This window comes from Phytophthora parasitica (genome assembly GCF_000247585.1).
Source record: "Phytophthora parasitica INRA-310 unplaced genomic scaffold supercont2.6, whole genome shotgun sequence".
Classification (NCBI taxonomy): Eukaryota; Oomycota; class Peronosporomycetes; order Peronosporales; family Peronosporaceae; genus Phytophthora; species Phytophthora nicotianae.
This window is the reverse complement of record NW_008648992.1, coordinates 1,630,841-1,651,278: the sequence shown is the minus strand read 5'-3', so window position 1 is coordinate 1,651,278 and position 20,438 is coordinate 1,630,841. Positions and strand designations below refer to the sequence as shown.

Sequence of the window (20,438 nt, the reverse complement as noted above, 5' to 3'; positions counted from 1 at the left end):
TAGTGTTAATGGCGAGAGCAAGTGTAGCCGCCGTTGTCGAAAGCTGGACAACGACTCGAGACTGGTCGGACAACGCACAGGTAGAGGAACTGCTGAAGTGTAGGCCTGCACTGGCTGATAAACCCGTCCTCATCGCGAAGCTCTTGATGGCTGCTGAGACGAGATTGGCAATACGATGGTGGATTCAACTTTGTTGGTGTAGACGTTCGGGTAGCGATAACCCACATGAATTCTAGAAATCATTTAAGCGCTGGAATAATCTCAAGATGATGATCTAATGTTACTTCACCTGGAGGAAGCCCCGCGCCTCAGCTACGAACGCGTACAGGTTGGTCTTAAACTGCATTCGCATCTTGCGCGTGGTTGCTGTGCCAGTGGCAATATCCCCGGGCGTCAAAAAGCTAATGAGCTCTGCAAATGCTGCAGCCAACCGCTGTTGGCTGCCAGCGTCCATACTTGCCTGCTCGCGGCTAATTTCTTCAGCCAGTGCTGAGTACCGCGCTTGCTCTATCAAAATGAGCGGGAAAAGCGTGCCTGCACACCCATCCAGGATGACGGGATTGAAGTCTTCGAAGAGCGCCATGCGGAAAATAACGCGTAGGAAGGCCATAAACATATCAGGGTGCTGCTGGCGGTGAGCCTCGAGTCCTGGTCTCTGGCTCTGCAGTGCTTTCCAGTGGTAACTAGCAAGCTCACCGAGTGCCTGGAAGCTGTTGCGCACCACATCCACCGACACCTGACGCATTCCGATTAACAGCGAGTGCAGCAGCATCTGGAAAAGCTCACTTGGCAAAGAAACGAGCTTTTCCGCGTAGACTTCGACCATATACGACACTAACGTAAAGTACTGCTTGCTCAAGCTGGGGTAAGCCAATAACTGCTCCGTCATGAGCGGGATCACCTGGCGCAGGCCCGAAAAGACAACGTCAGCTACAACACTAGAAGCACGAGTAGCGTCGGCCTGCTCCTGTTGCGTTGTGGCGTCTTCCGAGAAATCGATAAAGTCCTTGGCCACCAGATGCGATAGCAGCGTAAGCAAAGCCAGCAGATCCGTATAATTTTCTTCTTCAGCGTCGCCCAACATGCTCTTCTTGCCTAAATTGTGACGGCAGTATGCATGGATGAGATCGTCACTGGCCGTGTACACCTGCAGCGCATCGCGAGGGGAGAGGTAACACAACTGCGCTTCCACCATAACGCAAAAGAAGTTCAGGATAAGGTTCACAATCTGTGAGTCGCCCTGGAAGATCTGGAAAATCTTGACAATAACAGGCAATGCAGGCAGGCAGAAGGTCGTGATAGGAGCGTGGCTGGTTGATTCAGTAGAGCGCGCGACACCCGAATACATTTCCACAAGCAGCTTGAGTTCTTCCTTCACACGCACATCATTTGCAGTCTGCTTAGACTCGAAATTCGGCGTTGCGATGAGCTGCTGCAGACGCTGCGCGAGAGGTTGGCTCACGGCCTGGAAGTGAGCTGCCCGCATATTCTGATCCGTTGACGCCATTCCTGCTCGGCACACCGCTTCTGTAAGTTGTCCACGGAGATTAGCCGGGACTCTGGCAACAGCAGTATTCAGTGGAGTCGCATTCCCGCCTGTAGGAGTAATGAAGGATCCAGCCGATGCATTGGCTTGAACCAGTGATTGCCACATCTCCGAATTCAAGACCGAGTTGATGGCTCGCGTGTTGGAGAGTACCAGCAAGAACTCGATTAGGTTTTCCATGACCACGGGCTGCGTTGGCCAGTGAAGTAAGTATACCGTCGCTTTTTGAACTAGGAAATTCAACAGTTCGCCAGCACGGCCTCCGTTCTGGAATCCAAATACTTGTAGAAGAGCTGGCGCCACTTCGCCCGCGTCCACAAGAACATCCGGGGAAAGGTACGTGGCACACAAACGCGTAGTCATTTTGATCAGTCCTTCAGACACGAAGGGACTGACGCAGTCACTCGACGGGTTCTGTGCCAAACGGGTTGTTTCGAATTCAAGGATGTGACTCATGATCAGCATGATGAGATTAACCACTGGAGATTCTTCAGCAGTGGCAACGCCTTGAAGAGTGGCGTGAATTCGGTTGGGGATACCTGGTCGTTCACCTTCAAAGTCGTCGGCAAGGAGAAGTCCCACAAACAGGATAACAAAGTGCAGCTTCTCAAAGAGTTGTGATAACACTGGGGTCATTTCATCACGCCCTTGCAGCTTTGTCAGCTCCTGCTGCACATTGTTCATCAATGACTGCACGAGTGACACTAGCAACGATGCTGATGCAGAGGAGTTAAGTCTGGCAAGAGCTGCAGCCAACTCATATTGCTCCCGTGCACTGCTGGCGGCGTTGTCTTCTACATCCTCTTCTTCATCCTGTTCGGCTAGCGCCTCCACAGCACACAACTCCAGTTGAACCTGAAGGTAGAGCTCTACCACCGGGGCCGAAGCCTCGCTGAGAAGTGCCAGCGCCTGTTCTGCCTCCGGTTTGGAGGTCGAGACTCCCACCTCTAAAAGCTGCGGGTCGTTTGCGAGGGCTACCCATGCATCCAACAGAATGTCCACGCCTTCGAGTTCCCAAAGCTCATCAATCGCTTCATTAGGGTTCTCACGTAAATGGCGTTGAATCCGCTCCAAAGCTGAATGTAGGAGTTTACTAGTCAATGAGGCCAATTCCTCGATAAATGAAGAGAAAAGTTGTCCCGAGTTAGCTTGAAGCAGCGCTGTAAGTCCTATGTTGTTAACGAGACGGAAGAGCAACTGGCAGCAGTCGATCAATTCGCGAGTTGCCAGCTCATATCCAGTAATATCACTCTGCGCCAAGAGATCCAGAAATGGGTTGTGCACAACTGTGACGACACCACGGAAGATTTCACCCATAAATTGCACCTGTTCAGTCTTGCGCTCGAAGATGGGGCCCTGCAGCGACGCCAACTGAATGAGGAACTGCCTAGCCAAGTGAAGTAGCGTCTCGTTCTTGGCCGCTACATTGCGAAAGAAAGCGTAAGTATTGAAAGCTGAGTGAATCAAATCCGGTCGCACCAAAATCGGTCTCCAAGAAGCCTGCGGGGTCAGTACCGGCCGGTTTCCAGTATCGTCATCGTTCGCCGAGACGCTCAAACTCCAAGTCAAATTTCCAACACGCGGGTCTTCAAACTGCCAGTTCAATAGCTCTACACAAAGGCGAAAGGCTGCATCCAGCAGCTCCAATTGTTCCACGGGTACATCTCCCGCAGATCCAGCGTCTCCACAGGCCGTTGTCGTGCTGCGAATAGAGTCTTCCAGTAGCGGCACAGCAAGTGCAACAATATTCTTTAGTCCTCCACTTTTCTCCAATGTGCGTCGTGACTTGGTGTGGAACTCCACAGGCTGCATCATGTTGCTCGCCCTCGATGCGGACGAGAACTCTGTCACGAACGCCAGCAACCACTTGGCAGCCAATAGGCGATGAGCTATAGCGTTGCCAGGTTGCAACATAGCACCCATCTGCTGTAACACTGCTGTCCGTTCGGATTCAAGGCGGTCGAGCCAGCCGCGTTTGACCAGTAGCACCGCGGTTTGCAGCGCTGCAGCTGCCACGAATCTCGGCAGCGCAGCACCGCGCTCTAGAAGCAGCTGCATCAGGAAATCGAGCGCTTGCGACTTGTCTGGCAGCGCCAGCAGTGGCCAGCGCTGTAATGTTACCTCGCGGATGGTAGCTACACAATGAAACTGCACAACCGGGGGCGTCTGGGTGTCATGCAGTAATGTCATCGCATCACCTAGAGCGCTGGGACTGCGCTTAAAATGCTCTAGCACGGCTTCCGCTTCTGCACGGCGGCGCTCGGCCTCCGGGCCTGTTGGCGGCGCGTGCAGCGCCACGCACGCCGCCTGTAGTGCATCCATCGTTTTGAATGGTAGGACGTTATTTGAGAGTAAAAATCATCTTGACAAGGTAAATTTGTGAAACGGAATTATGAAATAATTTGATAAGCCGAAAAGTCCCGCGTTATTTTTCATATTTCCTCCGTGCTAAAAAAAATCCTTTGGAGGCCAGGATTATTTTAGTGTATTTTTATGTGAGCAAAATTACTTTTAAACAGCGTTTTCAGCGCAACAAGCAACCACGATATGCCAAGCTTCGATTAAAAAGGAACTACCTTGACGTCATCCCGGCCTCTGTCGAGTCATGGAGCTCGACGACGTCATGAATAGAAGAAAAGGAGAGGAGGCAGACAAGGCTCGTGTTAGAATGCACTATAATTGGTCAAATTTGGAACCAATAGAAAAGCTTCAAACACCTCACTTAAGGACGCTTAATAAGTGACAGGTCACTTGCCGAGGCATGTTACTGGCAAGGAGGACGCGTGGCGTATGCCGCTTTCTCCTCCTCACTTAAAAACTGACGGCCCATTAACTTAGAGCTTAATATTTCAGATACGTACTGAGACGTAACGCCCATGGTGAAAGGACGCACTGAGTGATGGTCGCTCCTCGGTTGCTCCGAGTGGTGACCATGGCGATGAAGGAAGTAGTCGTAACGATGTCAATTGCGGGGGACTGAAAGTCCAGCAGGGAGAGAAACGCCGAGTGCTGCTGCTTGCTGCGCGCTGCGCAAGTTGCCGAGTGAGCAGCAGCACACGGTGAGAAAACCCGGTAGTACTCGTAGGATTAGCAGTAGGATGGGGCTGGCGGCTCGCCAGCCAATGGTCCGTAGAAGTCCAGAAGGCACCTGAGCCTCAGGTTGGAGCCGGACGCAGTCCTGGCTCTTCCTCCACACTTGACACTCCCACTTGATCTTGTCGAAGCGTAGCTTCAACACGATCACCTTCAGAGCTCACCACGATGTCCTTGGTGTCTTCTAGCTGCGCTGCAGCACGACGCTTCGTCCTTGGTGACACTCCTTCTCCTTCTTGTCCTTTGCATGCATGAACTGGTAGTAGTAGCTTGCGCTCACACGCGGCGATGAAGTTTGGCTCCCACTGAACGAGCTGAGACTTGGTGACGGTCGATGCGCAGCACCTTCATACCATCACGGCAATGTTCAAACTTGTCCTTCGGCAACGGCTTCATCATCGCGTCGGCTATCATGTCGTCGGTGCCAACATGGCGAATCCGTAGCTGCTCGTCCTCCACGAGGTGGCGCACCAAGTGAAATTTGTTCATAATGTGCTTGTTCTTGCTGTGCTTGCCAGGCTTGGCAGTCAGGTAGATGCACGACTTGTTATCGCCGAGGATCTCCGGAGTCGCAAACTCCCAGCATAGTTCTTCACAGAGTCCCCGTAGCCACTGTAGATATCTGGTACCTTCATTCATAGCAATATACTCTGCTTCCGTTGTACTCTGTACGTTGATCTCTTGCTTCCTTGATCCGTACGAAACCACATTGCCATTGACGAACGTTCACGAACCCGCTAACACGCTTTCGGTCATCAGGGTCATTAGCGTAGTCAACGTCGGTGTAACACGTCAGCTTGACGTCGTTCCCGGCAACAATGTCCATCACCAAACAATGGTCTTGAGTACCACTCCGGTAGCGTAGCACCCTCTTACCCATAGCATAGTGTGTGTGGTCGAAGCAGGACAGGTACTTGTTGAGATGACGCACAGCGTGCGCAATGTCCGGCCTTGAGGCTGAGACCAGATATTGTAGTGCACCAACGAGCTCCCGGTACGGGGGCGGGGAGTCATCTTTAGCATCCTTGACCACCTCAGCGCGCAGCGCTTCCGGTGTTGCAACCGCGTTGCATCCCTGCATGTGAAATCGCTTCAACACCTCCTTAATATACTGCCGCGGGAAGAATACCGCATGTCGACGCTCGCTGTCGATCAAAATCTCCACGCCTAGTAGATACTGGACTGGTCCGAGAGCAGTGAGCTCGTACGCCTCTCTGAGTTGCTTAGCAACCTTAGCGCAAAGGTCACTAGGGCCGAGTAGTAGCAGGTCATCAACATACACCGTGAGCAACATGGTGACTTCTCCTCCCACTTTCCTGGCGTAAAGTTCGTAGTCAAAGTCGAGGCGCTCGAGTCCGATCTTCGTCAGGAACTTGTGCAATGTCTTATACCAAACGCGTGGCGCTTGCTTCAGCCCGTACAAGCTCTTCTTTAATCTGCATATGTAGCGCGTAGAGTCTTCTCCAAAGCCTGGAGGCTGCTCCATGTAGACCTCTTCGTCGAGATCACCGTACAAGAACGCGGTCTTGACGTCGAATTGCAGAATAGCCCATCCGCGTTGTAACGCGTATACGATCACGCATCTGATCGTCTCAAACCTGATGACAGGTGCGTAGGTTTCACTGTAGTCGATGCCCATGCGTTGTAGAAAGCATCTGATCACTAGCCGAGCTTTGTATCGTTTGATCCGGTCCGTAGAATCCTTCTTGAGTGCGTAGACCCACTTGCACGAGATGACACGCTTGCCCTTGGCCTCCATGCGGCGCACGAGCACCCAAGTTCCGTGCTGCAGCTGCGAGTCCATCTCGACTTGCATTGCCGCCTTCCACTCCTTCCACTTCTTTGACCTTGCCGCATGCTTGTGACTAATGGGGATCAGCACATCCTCAACATATTGTTTCGTCACATTCGTCACTACGTAGTCCTTGAGTCGGGCGGAGGGTTGCTGCTTCCGCTTCGGTCGCGAGGCAGCTGCGCTGTCGTTCGGCGACGACTTCTGCTCCTTGCGTGGCTCCCAGTTCTCGTCTTCGTGAGCTTCACGTCGACTGTCTTTGGTCTTCGAGGCTCTCACTCGATCTGCACGCGCTTTCGCTTACTTCCTCTCGCCCTTGGTGTTCTTCCGCCTGGAGCCTCCCACTGAAGCTGCTGGCTTCTCTGCGGCCTCGCTTGTCCGCTGTGGGTCACCACTTCGAGTCGCAGACTCGGTTTCATCTTCAACACCTTGGTCCTGCCTCTCTCCAGCAATGACCAGCTTCTCCATCTCCGCTGCTTGCTTCTCTGCATGCTCTGCAGGAAGCTGCAGGTACGTAGACATCGTCGTCCGGATCGGCACGATCGGGATCTCCGAAGGTAAGTCGTAGTCTCCATAAGCGTAGGTGTTAGCAAGAAGTTGCACAATATACACAGTGTGCACCGTGTACTTCTCATGCGCCTTCATGTTTCCGTCACGACATGTGGTTACTGATCCTGTGCGCAGGTTCAGCAGCTTGTAGCCCTTGGTCTTCTCGCTGTAGCCGAGCAACAAGCACATCTGCGTCCTTGGAGTAAGCTTCTCCTTCCTTTGCCTGGAATCGTCCGGAATGTGTGCATGCACAAGGCATCCCGACGTGCGCAGCATGCTGAGATCTGGTAACTTACCGTACAGAGCCTCGTACGGGGACTGCTTGTCCCTTAACGCTTGCGTAGGGGTAACGTTCATAGTCTCGATTGCATGTATGAAGGCCTCTCCCCACAATATGACTGGCATCTGCGTAGCTTGTAGCATCGATCTGACCTACCGCATGACAGTCTGGTTCGCTCGCTCCACGATAGCGTTCTCCTGCGGGCTGTAGGGGTTCGATGATCGGGTTTTGATGCTGAGGTCCTCGCAGAAGGCCTCAAGCTGCGTGTTGACGAACTCGCCACCACCATCAGAGACCAGCGTCTTGATGTTCGCCTTCGGAAACTTGTTCTGAATCCAGCGAATTTGCTTCTGAATCAGGTCCGTAGCTTCGTCTTTGTATGCCAATAGAAATCCCCACTTGTATCTTGTAGCTTCATCAATAATCAATAGAAATTGATTTGACTTTGAGATAGTATCGACTCCAACACTGCATAAGTCGACGCAAAGCTTCTGCAATGGCTTTGCAGAGCGAGGCGGCTTGCGCTTGTAGCTCATGCGCTTCGTCTTTGACTCTAAGCATGGAATGCATTCGTAGGAGGCAAAATTCTTCGATTGCATGTTGATGTCAAAGTTATAGTTGCTGACCATATCCTTGATAGTATCCATGTTCACGTGCGGTTGTGCAGCAACGCCATGGGGTTCTCAGCTTCACTGGTCTTGATGCTCATCACTTTCTTGCACTGGCGCGGCGTCCACATGCGGTACATTACGCGGATGTACTTGAAGCGCAGCTTCCTGGTCCTTGTCCTTGTAGTTGAAGTTACCACGCACAGCAAGTACATGTCCTTCAGCTTGAGTCGGTGCAGCCGACTTGACTGTCTTCACAGTAACCACATCGACCATCCTGCGCGGCGGGTTGCTCGAGATGTTACCGGAGTTGTTGTTGTTGCCGCGCTGTCGGCACTTGGAGTCGCCACTCCAATGCCCCTGTTCGCCACAGGTGTTGCACTTCGTTTTCGCCTTGCGCCTGGCGATTTCGTCCCTCGCAGGGGATGAGCTCTTGCTCTTCTGTCGCTTGTTTCGCCCATACGGCGATGAGCTGCGGCTGCGGCTGCGACGATTGTTGCGGTTGTTGCCACGAGCTTGGCTGCTGCTCGAGCTACGACGTCCTCCACCGTCGTGGCGACCGTTGCCACGGCCACCAACAAATGCAACATCTCGCTGGACTGCACGTCCTCCTCCACCACGTCCTTGCTGTAGCTCGGCCTCTTGGCGTGAGTGGTCAGCGAGTCGAAGGCGCTCGATCGCTTGCTCCCACCTGATGGATTCACCGCGCCCAATGCGTACTTCGTGCTCGTTCACCACCGCAGGGTACACACCCACGGTGTTCGACAACAGGATAGAGATGGCCTCTTACTCAGGCAGCTGCTGGTTCGAGCGGCGAAGTCTCTGCTGGTAGTCGTCGATGTCCCGAATGTAATCGTCAAGTCGTTCGTCACGTTGCAGACGTCGATTCAGCATATCGCGCTTGAGGAACACACTGTTGATTCCAGGATGGTTGTCGAAGTGATCTTCCAGTGTACGCCACAGTAGGATAGGATCAGCCGTTGAATAACACTCGTAAATCGCATCTGTAGTTCTTGACTGAGTCCCATCGTTAGTTCACGTTGAGCAACGCGTAGTCGTTGCTTAAAACAGCCGCGCTGTCCTTCGTTACGTTGGTCTGCCATCGTCTCGCGCTCCATGATGGGGTCCAACAGGTGCGCGGCGTCGAGAATGGAGCAAATCTCGATGCGCCACGTCTGATAGTTGTCATCGGTAAGTCTTGCGTTCAACTTAACATGTCCGCTCTGGTTCATGCACCGCGTGCACCGGTGGTCACCTGCCATTGCGTTGTCCGTAGCGGAGTCGATCCCGGCTTCGGTCTGGCCTGGCTGCGCTGCAGCCACGGACGATGACGGGGTTCTTGGCGGCTCGCCTTGACGAGTGCTGGCGCCGGCGGTGTGGTCTTCTGCGCTGGGATTTCCTCGGCGAGGCCCGTACGGCGTTGACACTCGCTGCAGTTGTGCTCGAGCCGCTGAGAATTCCCGAATGAGCCGTCTCTGTGGACGCGGCGAGGATTCTTGAGCTGGAACATCCCGCACTTGCTGCTGATTGGTCAATGTAGCCATGACGGTCCCAAACTGGGCCAATAGAAGCTCGAGCTGTTGCTCAACCCGAGTGGATGACGCTTGCGACGTCGCGGGTGCCTCGTCTGTTATTGCAGGCAACTGCAACTCGTCCTAAGCTCGCGAGCTTCGCGAGCTCCTTGCTGGGCCTCCAGCTTCCCTTCTTGGGTTCATAACCTGAGTGATGGTCGCTCCTCGGTTGCTCCGAGTGGTGACCATGGCGATGAAGGAAGTAGTCGTAACAATGTCAATTGCGGGGGACTGAAAGTCCAGCAGGGAGAAAAACGCCGAGTGCTGCTGCTTGCTGCGCGCTGCGCAAGTTGCCGAGTGAGCAGCAGCACACGGTGAGAAAACCCGGTAGTATATTCGTAGGATTAGCAGTAGAATGGGGCTGGCGGCTCGCCAGCCAATGGTCCGTAGAAGTCCAGGAGGCACTTGAGCCTCAGGTTGGAGCCGGACGCAGTCCTGGCTCTTCCTCCACACTTGACAGGCACTAGGAGTGGCCAGGTCCTGGGACTGGAAAGGTTCCATGGTAAAAAATTTCAATCTCGTATAACAAAAATCGCTTTTCAATATACTTGACTATTTGTTTTTGAAAATATAACTTTTTGATTTACTTTTACTGCGCAGATTACGATCTTGAGTTTGTCAACTACTAGTCTTATTTAAACTAAAAAGTTTCTTAGCGTTACTTAAATCGAAAATACCAAATACATACTTAATCGGCCACAACGACTCATACGTTTAGGACGCTGCAGAGCCATATCTAGTATATTAAAATTTTATCATAATTGTTGTCAATTATCTCAGTTTGAATGTACATTTAACTACTAAGTCACGATACTGCGATGCAAATTTCATTTATTGTTTGAACGTTTTAACGATTGTTTGTGAAGTGAATATATGCATGTCCTCTTGTCCGCTTGCAACTACCTTGTACAGCCTAAAAAGGCCTAGCCCCCAGTCTCACGGCGGCAAGAAGGCTCCGGAATAGATTGATGCCGCTTGGTCGTTCCCTTGTTCGCTTTCGTGTTGCTGCAAAAGAGAGTCCAAAGACGGTAGGGGGAGCTGTTGTGGTCTTGGATAGTCATTGCTAGACGTCAATAGTTCCAAGAACGTTTGCTGGCAAGTTGGTTGCGGGGCTGGATGATTCATGTCGGCTAGCGCCCCTAGCTGTCCCCGAAATGCCGTGGTCTTTCTTGTGCTTGCTAGACTTGTGGCGCTTGGATCCTTTGCTTTGCCTAATTGGGGTGGGTTCTAAAATTCTTACACTGCAATCTTCTGTTAGTCCACGTCTAGTTCACCAATGTGAATGGAAATCTTGAACTTTCAGCTTCTGTTGTCGCTCCGATTTAACGAGCTCGATCAAATCGTGAAGACAAGGTCTTCCGTTTGTGCGTCTGAAAATGCCGGTACAGGACTCGATAGTAGAATTTTTGCGAACAATCTTGGCAGCTTGATCCCACAATTTCGCAGTTTCCACCAGAGCGTAGCGACTGATGGACATCACAACAGCGGAGTCTCGTTCGTCCTGGAGCGTATACGACACTGAACCCACATCCCTCTCGATATCCAGTCGGATATTCTAGATGCACGAAACCCACCACGGGAGCATCTTCTTGAAACAAGTAAGCAGGTCTCCCCTTGACGATTCCAACCACTTCTTGCACTTGGAATGGGTTCCTTCTACCGGTGACGTGTCGCGGTAGCCGAGTTGTAAATAATGAGAAGTCCAAGCACGCACAAAATTAGTCTTGTACTTCCACCAATGATCAAGATACTCCGCCAATTCAACGTTCGCCGATCTAAGAGCCGCACGCCTTTCGACAAAATCCGATTTGGTGGGAGAATCTGGTGCACTGTAATATAGCTCCATAAACCGATCAGTTTCCACAGAATTCTCGTATTTGTCGTGACCTGACGCTGGGTGCGGATTCTCCACTTGGCCAAGAATTGGCTGTGTCTTAGCCAAAACATTCCGGTTCATATGCCAGCGACAGACAAGAGACGGCACCTCAGGGAATACACGATCCAATGCATTCATGCAGGCTTGATCTCGATCGCAGAGGATAACAGTAGGGAGCGAAATTTCTTACTTGGAAATCATCTCGCGCAGTTGTTGAAGGGTCCAAACGAAATTTTCTTCTTTCTCTCCTGGAAGTCAGCACTGCGCAATCGGCAAGACCTTATTCGTGTTAGTCATTGAGATAATGTTGAGCAAAGGCAAGTCGAACGAATTTGTCTTGTACGTGCAGTCTAAAATCAAGACATCCGAGTTCCAGCCGTAGATGTCTTGGATATCCGGGTGTGACCAAAACAGCGATCTAAGTCGCGAATTGTCGGGGTTCACGTCTACTTTGTAGAAAAGCCCGTTGGTCTCGAGCTGCTTGAGCAGAAACTCCGTTGGCGAATCTCCTCTCAACGCCGCCCGTCGTTCTGCGTCCTTTCTATTGGAGATGGCTTTGTCAATGATAGAGCTGGTAGGATCAGCACGACGGATAGTTGAGATAACGACCTGGAGAGATACACCAGCCCCGTTTTGAGCAGCAACGACATCAGCAGTCGTCAGGTCAGAGGGCATCAAACGGTCTATGTCGCGCCGACGATGACCGGGATGAAAGCTTGGATCTTGTGAAGGTGGGTGGTTATGTTTATCGGATCCAGCCAGATGAACAACCATCCATCTTCCTTCGACATTGTCAGGAACGACTGCTTCGAGTCGAATTTTCATCCTGCACCCATTTTTTTTTAACAGAGCGCTGAGGTCGAACTCGATCTGCTGATTCGGTCGTAGGCTGAGTATCCTGCGTAGTGTCGTCTGATAACTGGGAGCCTCCATAGTCGATATCCGGTATACCTTCAAGAGTCGCGCTACTGCACGACGCCGCATCCAGAGCCAGCGAGTCGCCCAGCTGGTTCTCTTCTCGATCCAGTACGTCGTCGAGCAGATATCTAGTTATAGTTTCGGACTTTTCGCTTGGTGCTTACCCTGCCCACCACTTCGCGAGCTTCAGTGACCACCGTCGATCTTCAGGGGCAAACATGAACTGATACTGTGCACCACCTCGACGGAAACAGTGGGATGTAAACCAAATCTCGTCACCAAGCAGGTTTCGGCTGATTCCAGCGGCCTCAGCGATAATGTTCAATGGTTCGCCAATGTCAGATAGCAACATTACCTTCGTCAATGATGGAAACGCATAGTCGCTGCCACGCCAGATGTGGTGAAGCTTCTTCCGCGCGTACGTAAACCATCTATCCAAGAAAGTCAATGCTTCAGCTGCCCGTTCTTCTTTCGTGAGTGATGGAGTGAGTAGGTTCGACTTGCGAGGGGATCATGATCTGTCTTCCGATCACGAATAGTGAAACAGCCAAACTCGATGTTACTGTCATCTACGCGCGATTTTCGTTTGAGGCCTAGCTGAATGTCGCCCGTCTTCATGAGCAAGACTTCGTTTATACGGCACATACTATAGAAGCTGAGAGAACAAACCGCAGAAAACCACAGCCGCATGGTATCGTTGAACATCGAATTCGACTCCAAGAATGTGATGATCTTTGTCAGCATCAATAAGGACATTGGGGACGCACGCTTTGGAGTTCGCTCGCGTTTCTTGGACTTGCTGAGACCGGCAAGAATCTGCGTGATGGCTACTGAGCGTGCAGGGTTTCCTCGAAGTACTGGGGTGCCGTCCGGAGAAGTCTCAACAACTCAACGATCGTGTGGGTGGCCACCCGCTAGCGTCTCAGGTTTCGTGTAGTGCCAGCTAAGCGCAGCGCGAAGCTTTTCAGCGGGCCATTGACTTGAGTTGGAGGTGGCGAGTAAGTTGATGTACGCTGCAACCACACCGGGCAGCTCCACAAACCGTTCCTTCAGTGGGTCTGTGTGACGGGAATCCGTCACGCGGTCGCCGTGCACCACGGCGACCAATAGGATAGGGTTTCATTTTTGTTGGTTCAGCGGCGTCCTCGTGGACGCCGCTCATCTAATACAGCCAGCGTTACATCTACCCCAAGGGTGAGCACCGCCCTGTTACAGTCTGGGTAGCCTTCGCTTTTTGCAGAACGCTGAAAACCGCCGAAGAATGCTGCTGTAGTCGCTACGTGTCCGGCTCTCGAGTCTTTGATCCGCAAACCGGGCTGCAGCGATAGCAGCTTGGTAGAGTCGGCTTGTGGTCGGCAGGTCCATTAGCGCCTTCGCCACGTGTTGGTCATAGCAGCAAAAGATGAAATGAAGGTCTCTTTCTTTTAAAGGAGGATCTCGGGTACCCGTCTTCCCTTGTTGTACGCAAACTGTCGTCCCTTATAGTCCTCTGCCTCATATGCACACGCATGGTTGTACAGTAAATCAATCACTTTTTACGTCCGCATATTTTTGACCAATCAAGGCACATCGCACGGTCATTTATTTTGCTCGCACCGGTGGGAAAAATACTTGGAGGTGAGCATAATGGCTCAACCGTACAAAAGTTCCAGGAAATAGTGGAGTTACCGTTGACCATGATCGCAGCCACCTCGTCAGCTGTAGGACGATTAAAGCGCCTTGGATTTGTATTTGGATGGTCGAAGAAACACAGTTTTTGGCTCGGGTCCGCGAAAGCCCGCCACTGCAACACCTCTCCACAAGCGGGTTAATACCGTTTAATACTACCTGCAGCTCACTCAAAACTACTGGATTCAACTCAGCCGTAAAAACAGCACAGCCGGTCTGCTCCCAAAGACAACTCGCAGGCACGCCATGCCAGTGCACTAAGTGATTAGAGTCCGTGTGTCGCTTCCAGTCTTTCCAGTATTTGAATGAACCTACCGTAGGTATCCGTGTTCCAGCGCTCAACGAAGGCAGTCCAAGCTCTACCACCCGAGCTCGATGGCGATAAATCGCGCATCGCTCGGGCTAGGTGGATGTACGTAAGGCAACCGTCAGATGCATCTTCTTGAATGACCGTGTATCTCAAAGCAGCATAGAGCTGGGCGTAGGGTAGAAAGCCGGGTGTAGACTCGTCTGGTGTGGGGCCGTCCGAACTTAGGTTTCGCAAGGAGTCTGAAAGCTGCTGGTAAGTCAGAAAACCATCCGACACCGATGTCTGTGAAGGTATTTCATGTGAGAAGTTTCGAAACGCAGTGGCCAACAGAGCGCAAGTCCGGAAAGCCGGCTGTATCCGATTTCGAAGTACTGCGGAGGAGCCAATGGAGTGGTCCTTAGTACGTCAAGTATATTTTATCAATCTGCCCCTCCCCCCACCCACCGTCCACAGTACTAATACTGGTGTGGGGGGAGGGGGGGGGGGGGGGGTAGATAAATTTATTTGTTTTTTTCTGCCCAATCTTTATGGTCCATACCATAAAAACTCCGACCTCCGACAGCTCCGACCAAGCACATAGAAAGTTACTTTAGTGTTTAGAACATAATTAATGTTGAAATTATGTAAGTGATTAGGGGATCTACTTTTGGGATGTGAGATGCCAGCCGTCATGCCAAATACCGTTTTCTACCAATTTTATAGCCGGATTCTCAGGCCCTGAAACGGCCTGTGGGCTGAGAAAAGTGCAAAAAAAAACTAAAAATGCATTGTTTTGGCTCCAAAGAGCCAAGAGAGCTGTTCACGCTCCATAGTAAATTGACATATGAGACGCCGTCCCTGAAATCGGGGTCCAGTAATAGGAGCACTCGCTCCCTATTTACATACTTCTTACGCGTAATTACGAAATGGGCTCTGTGGTCCACATTAGAAATGTAGGTAAAACCTTTAAAACAAGGTTTTTTATAACGACTGGCTTGTATGAGTGCCGCCAAGTCAAACTCAGTGTCATTCTTGATTTTTTTTCGCAAGGCACAAGATACACCCTCTCTACTGCTTGGTCCAATATGACCGCTACCACGGTATTATGTATTTTTGCATTTTTACGTGTTTGTACGATGTGCGGCCTCCTCTGCTTGTCATGCGTGGTGTGTTTGCTTGCGTTGAGGTTAACATTGCTGTTCCGCAAGGAGGTTAAGCTGAGTGTTCGACACCGTACTTAAAGTGCATTTAGTGTGCTCTGTAATGAGGTTAACTTTGCTGTACCGTCAAACTGTTAGACCTCGATTCCTTTGATTCTACCACGAAAGTCAACATTCGATCTGTTGCTTCAGCGCTGTTCACTGCTTCGTCAGGACTCGCCTTAGAACAGTACAATGTCAATGCGCGCGTACTGGACACCCTCATGACCTACCTGATCCACCACTACCCCGCGCTGAAGGCGCTTGCAGCTGATAGTCCTGCAAATCAACGTCTGGAGGCGTGTGCCGTTGAGAGAGGGTTCTCCGTTAATGATCTCGCTTGGTCGTCATACCTTGCCTCTGTTTCCTCCAGCAAACCTGACACCTCGGTCGCACAAGACACAACAGCCGACGTCACAAAGCACCCCGTGTTTCGTCATCAAACAGCCATGATTGAACAGATAATCCAGGTGAACAAGACTCTAGATGCCCGGCTGTCTGTGATGGAAGCCAAGATCTGTAACAAACATCCATGAACACCAGCACCGCAGCAGCCAAGTGAGTGTACAAACAGTGAACAACCACACAAGCGACGACGTACCTCTCCGGCTTCAAGTTTGAAAGACGCTTGGTACACTTGGTACACTCAAGAACCGCGGATGTGGAGTTCAACTGACCCAGAGACTAAGCATGCGCGATCGACAGCGAAACAGGTAGTCGCTTTCCTCAAGCTGTTTCTAGAAAGGGGTTTCAAACTTGTTGAGAGTTCCCCGCAATATCGTGACGATGTCCTGACGCTTGGTGAGAGTGCCGAAACCGCGCTGTTGACGTTCCTGAAGCAGCACAACATCACAGCCCGTGGCCCGCAGAATGTCCTGAAGTCCATGCGCAAACTTCACAAAGATGACAGTCTAAACCAGCACATTCTCCGCTATCAGCAACTCCAAGGTTCAGGTCACATTCTTGATCCAGCCCCTTCACATACAACAAACGTTTTGAGTTAGTTTCCGGCAAGTAAATACATACAATGTTACCTATTCATGTGGTTCAGTCAATGCTTCTGCAATCGAGCGCCCCACGTGTGCTGCCGCTCAGTTTGAAATCTGCACCCAAGCACACAGAACTCCGTCTTCATGCCATCGATCAAGCCCACCAAGAACGCCGTCAGCTTTTACAAGGAGTTCAAGTCGTGCTGCATTGCTACATCAAAAACATTCAAGCTTCGAATTAGCGATGAGGCAATCCGCCACCTGCGACCTACCATGAACACGACTGTAGCCTCCGCCGCCCTGCTGCCTGAAGCCATCAACGTCATTTGCGATTCACTGTCCGAGAGGAAGACAAGCCGCGCGAGCCTGGAGGACGTACGGGAGTGGCTGGTCGAGCCACCTCCTGCTGAGCCCGGAGACGCAGCTACAGAAGGCGAGCAGAAGCACTACGTCCGCAAGCTGCTAAATTGGAAGCGCCAGAACCGAGAGACGTTCTACCTCATCAACTGGGAGCCAACGTGGGAGCCGCGTCATCACCTCCATGCCTCTGTTGTTGCTGCCTTCGAAAAGGAGCGCCGTCTTCTTGTGCGCAAGAAGATCTTCGAAGACGAAGCTGTGGAAGGCAACACGCTCAATGAGACTGAAGCATAGGGATAGGCATGGCTAAAAGGGTTAATACAGCGTGTATTACAAGTTAATCAACCGTAGTTATCGTATGAATTGGAAGGACCGTATTGAACACTAAGCTTAACCTTCATGTGGAATCTTCAGGGTCCCGATTGCTGAGAACACGAGCAACTTTATAATCTTCTGCAGGAGTATTGAAGAAGTACGCGAAGGCCTTGATCGCCGACGTCATGTTCCAAGCACCACGGTCGAAAATCCACTTAACACACATCCCAGCGCCGTTGGCATGTTGGGCCCCACCCCGACGAAATGAATGAGATGTCAAATGCTCTGTCACACCAGCCTTTGCTGAAACTTTCCCCAAGACACGGTTGACGTAGCTGTGGATACCTGGTGCGTCTTCTGTTGACTTCGCCTTCTCCGGCGAAGGTTGTAGCGGTGTGACGACGCCCGGATGATCCATTAAGTCGATGAGAGGGGCTGTTGGGGTCAAGGCTGCACGGGACACAGTATGCTGTTCGGGAAGTTGGCTCAGGAGAAAAGCGGTGGGCGCCGATTGCATCGCCAAGGATAGCGCAATGGCCAACAGCGGGCAAGTGGTAAAGTCCTCGTCCGGGAAAAGAGAAAGACCCTGCTCTTCGGATGTCTTCACTCGAATGAAGCGGACGAAGAAGATATTCCCCGAGCCGATCGATAGATTCTCCTTGCGCAGTAACGTGAGGTCAGACGCTCGTCCGAAAAGAAACCACAGCAGACACAGGCTTGCTGCATCTTGATAGTCTGAAGCCGTAGCAGCAGTTGAATAGAGATACGTCGTCATTTTCTTCAGTGCTTCTTTCGTGCATGCGGGTGCCTTGTTGACAAAAGTATCGGTCTCGCGCTTCATGCAATATCGCTCCAAGACTTGCCCCTTCTTGAGCAGATTCTTCTCCGTCACTGGTCGATGCAGTGGAAACTGCTCTAGCAGTCAGTTCTTGCCCTGTCGGTAGTACTTAGGATTGTAAATGACTACTTTGACTAAATAGTAGTCACAAAGTAGGCCTAATTAGGCCTACTTAGGGAGAGGTCCAATAAGTAGGATTTGCTGCAGGAATCCGTATCCTCGCTGATCATTACCTCGTTGGGAGTTTGCACTCATTCGAGAAACCACTTCTAGCACTGCACGGCCTCAAACCTCTTCAAAATGCCGCCAAAAGGAAAGCCAACATCTCCTATCTGAGACCTTTTCAAGGTCGTGATACCAAAGGGCGGAGGAAAGAAGCATCCCGACGTCTCCTGCCCGCACTGCAACAGGCTATTTCGAAGTGCTCAAATTGGAAAACATTTAAAAGGACATGTTCGCAAATGCTCCTTCCCCGCGGATGTGAAGCAGCGCTACGCTTCTTCATCGCGCGAACGCCCAAAAGAACGAAGAAGCGTCGATCGATAGGAACGCCACGCTCGCCGTCTACGGCCCGCAAGACTCCCCCCAAACAACAGCGGCTGTACGAGTATAGTCAAGCTGAGCTAGAGCTCGACTTGGCGATGGCGTTTTACGCCACGGGGATCTCATTTCGTGTACTGGAGGACCCCAAAATGAAGCAACTGTTCCAACACCTTCGGCCCGACTTCAACTTCCTTCTCGCTACAAGTTAGCTGGGCCATTACTTGACACGACCTACGGACTCGAAATGAAAAAAGTGGTTGAAGCTATCAAGAATGAGCCGTACGTGACTGTTGTTTCTGATGGTTGGGCAAACCCAAACAAGCAGAGCATTGTCAATTTTGTTATCACTTCACCGCGTATGAACCCGGTGTTTTGGTCCCCTGTCGCTACAGGTGACAATCAACACACGGGCGAATACATTGCTGATCGAGTTGAGGAGGTTATCGTCGAGATTGAGGGGATCATGAGGGCTGGAGCCGTCTGTGGGGTGGTGACGGACAATGCAAAAAATATGAAGAGAGCATGGAGTATCTTGAAGGAAAAGCGACCCAGTCTGACCTGCAATGGATGTGGAGCTTATATGATGAACTTAATCATGAAGGATGTACTAGCGTTGGAGCCTGTGAAAAATGTTCTCAATAGTGCGATCTGGTTATCTAAGTATATCTTGAATCGGTACATTTTACTGGATCATTTCGAGAAAATCCAGAAAGGCTTGAGCTTTGAATCTCGCCGCAGGTTGTGCCTGCCGGTGCCTACCCGTTGGTACACGTCTGAAGCTTGCATGAAGAGTGTTTAGCGGAACAAACACGTCATTCAAGCGGTTCTAGAAGATACTACACTGGACACTATCTACAAGCAGAAAAAAAACTCGCGAAAAACTAGAACGCCTTCCATGAAAGTTGGGTATCTGTTCGATCAACGCCTGGGCACAAGTGGTTTTACAGATGACGAGCTTGATGATGCCATTTCAGACGCTGCCACTATGATTACAGTAGACCCTGATGAAAAACAAAAGGTTTCTGCTGAAATCACTCAATATGTGGCTGACAAACTGGGGTGGAGTGTGGAGAAAAAGAATAGATACCAGTCGTACACGCCTCTGAACTGGTGGTCAACGAGACAAACCAAATACCAGCTCATGCGTCCATTAGCGATGCAATTATTTTGTATTCCTACATCATCAGCAGCCAGTGAACGATCGTGGTCCATTCACGGGTTCATTCACTCAAAAAGAAGAAACCGCTTGACAGCATCACGCGTAGAGAAGCTTGTCTTCGTCTACACAAACCACAATGGGGAAGATCACGTGATGTACGATTCGTACCCAGATGCACCATGGAGTGATGTATCTCCAGATATTTGTGCTAGGAGTGCTTGATGTACGCGCCTTCAATACGAGTTCTATAAAGATAAAATCAATCAAGTTAATTTTCTTCTCACTTACTAGTAGTGTACAGCGGCTATTGAAGGAAGGTGAAGTATACCGATCGCTAACCCCTCTCCAATAGTCATGTGCAGATTCAGTTAACTTTAAGTCTTCACAACGTCAACGCGGAGGCCGGACGATCGTCGACCCAGCCAGCTCTGCGTCGTCGAGGTGAACGACGCCGCTTCCACCAACAGCGGCACTGCCGCCGCAAATACTGGAGCCACCACCACTACGTCCACCAGCGCAGCCGTTGGAACACCTAGAAGTGCTGCGGTGGGCTTGTTGGTGGGCTCATCCAGATCGACTGAATCCTTTGGGTCCAGTGTCTCGACTACTTTGAATAGGGTTTGTCTATGCGTTAGACGGCTGTGTTTACAGCCACGGGCGACGCCAGGTAAGCCCCTGCACCAGCTCTTGTCGATTCTTCAAATCAAAGTTGTGTTTTCCAGCTGTAACGGGGTTACACGGGTTTACACCTGGTGTGTTCCACACATGGGTACGGAGTACCCGAAGAGTTAACAAACCCTCAGTACATGACTCGTAGAGTTAACAGTGGCCTCAGTACATAGGCTGAG

At 51.2% G+C, this 20,438-nt stretch overlaps 5 protein-coding genes across 5 annotated transcripts; 2 read left to right on the top strand and 3 right to left on the bottom strand.

The window, feature by feature from the left end:
* Positions 1 to 9: 9 nt before the first annotated feature.
* On the bottom strand, positions 10 to 3,906 carry PPTG_04224 (hypothetical protein). Its single transcript, XM_008898092.1, has one exon. The coding sequence runs from the start codon at positions 3,866 to 3,868 to the stop codon at positions 281 to 283; it is 3,588 nt and encodes a 1,195-aa protein (XP_008896340.1). The 5' UTR covers positions 3,869 to 3,906; the 3' UTR covers positions 10 to 280.
* Positions 3,907 to 11,570: 7,664 nt separating this feature from the next.
* On the bottom strand, positions 11,571 to 13,395 carry PPTG_04222 (hypothetical protein; the record flags this gene model as incomplete). The annotated part of the gene is made up of 4 exons (XM_008898091.1): positions 11,571 to 11,924; positions 12,181 to 12,361; positions 12,398 to 12,664; positions 13,259 to 13,395. The coding sequence occupies 4 exons, from the start codon at positions 13,393 to 13,395 to the stop codon at positions 11,571 to 11,573; spliced, it is 939 nt and encodes a 312-aa protein (XP_008896339.1).
* Positions 13,396 to 13,942: 547 nt separating this feature from the next.
* On the bottom strand, positions 13,943 to 14,295 carry PPTG_21589 (hypothetical protein; the record flags this gene model as incomplete). The annotated part of the gene is made up of 2 exons (XM_008898401.1): positions 13,943 to 14,016; positions 14,217 to 14,295. The coding sequence occupies 2 exons, from the start codon at positions 14,293 to 14,295 to the stop codon at positions 13,943 to 13,945; spliced, it is 153 nt and encodes a 50-aa protein (XP_008896649.1).
* Positions 14,296 to 16,048: 1,753 nt separating this feature from the next.
* On the top strand, positions 16,049 to 17,029 carry PPTG_04221 (hypothetical protein; the record flags this gene model as incomplete). Its single annotated transcript, XM_008898090.1, has 2 exons — positions 16,049 to 16,269; positions 16,504 to 17,029. The coding sequence occupies 2 exons, from the start codon at positions 16,049 to 16,051 to the stop codon at positions 17,027 to 17,029; spliced, it is 747 nt and encodes a 248-aa protein (XP_008896338.1).
* A 2,697-nt stretch (positions 17,030 to 19,726) lies between these two features.
* On the top strand, positions 19,727 to 20,126 carry PPTG_21588 (hypothetical protein; the record flags this gene model as incomplete). Its single annotated transcript, XM_008898400.1, has 2 exons — positions 19,727 to 19,740; positions 19,943 to 20,126. The coding sequence occupies 2 exons, from the start codon at positions 19,727 to 19,729 to the stop codon at positions 20,124 to 20,126; spliced, it is 198 nt and encodes a 65-aa protein (XP_008896648.1).
* Positions 20,127 to 20,438: the final 312 nt, after the last annotated feature.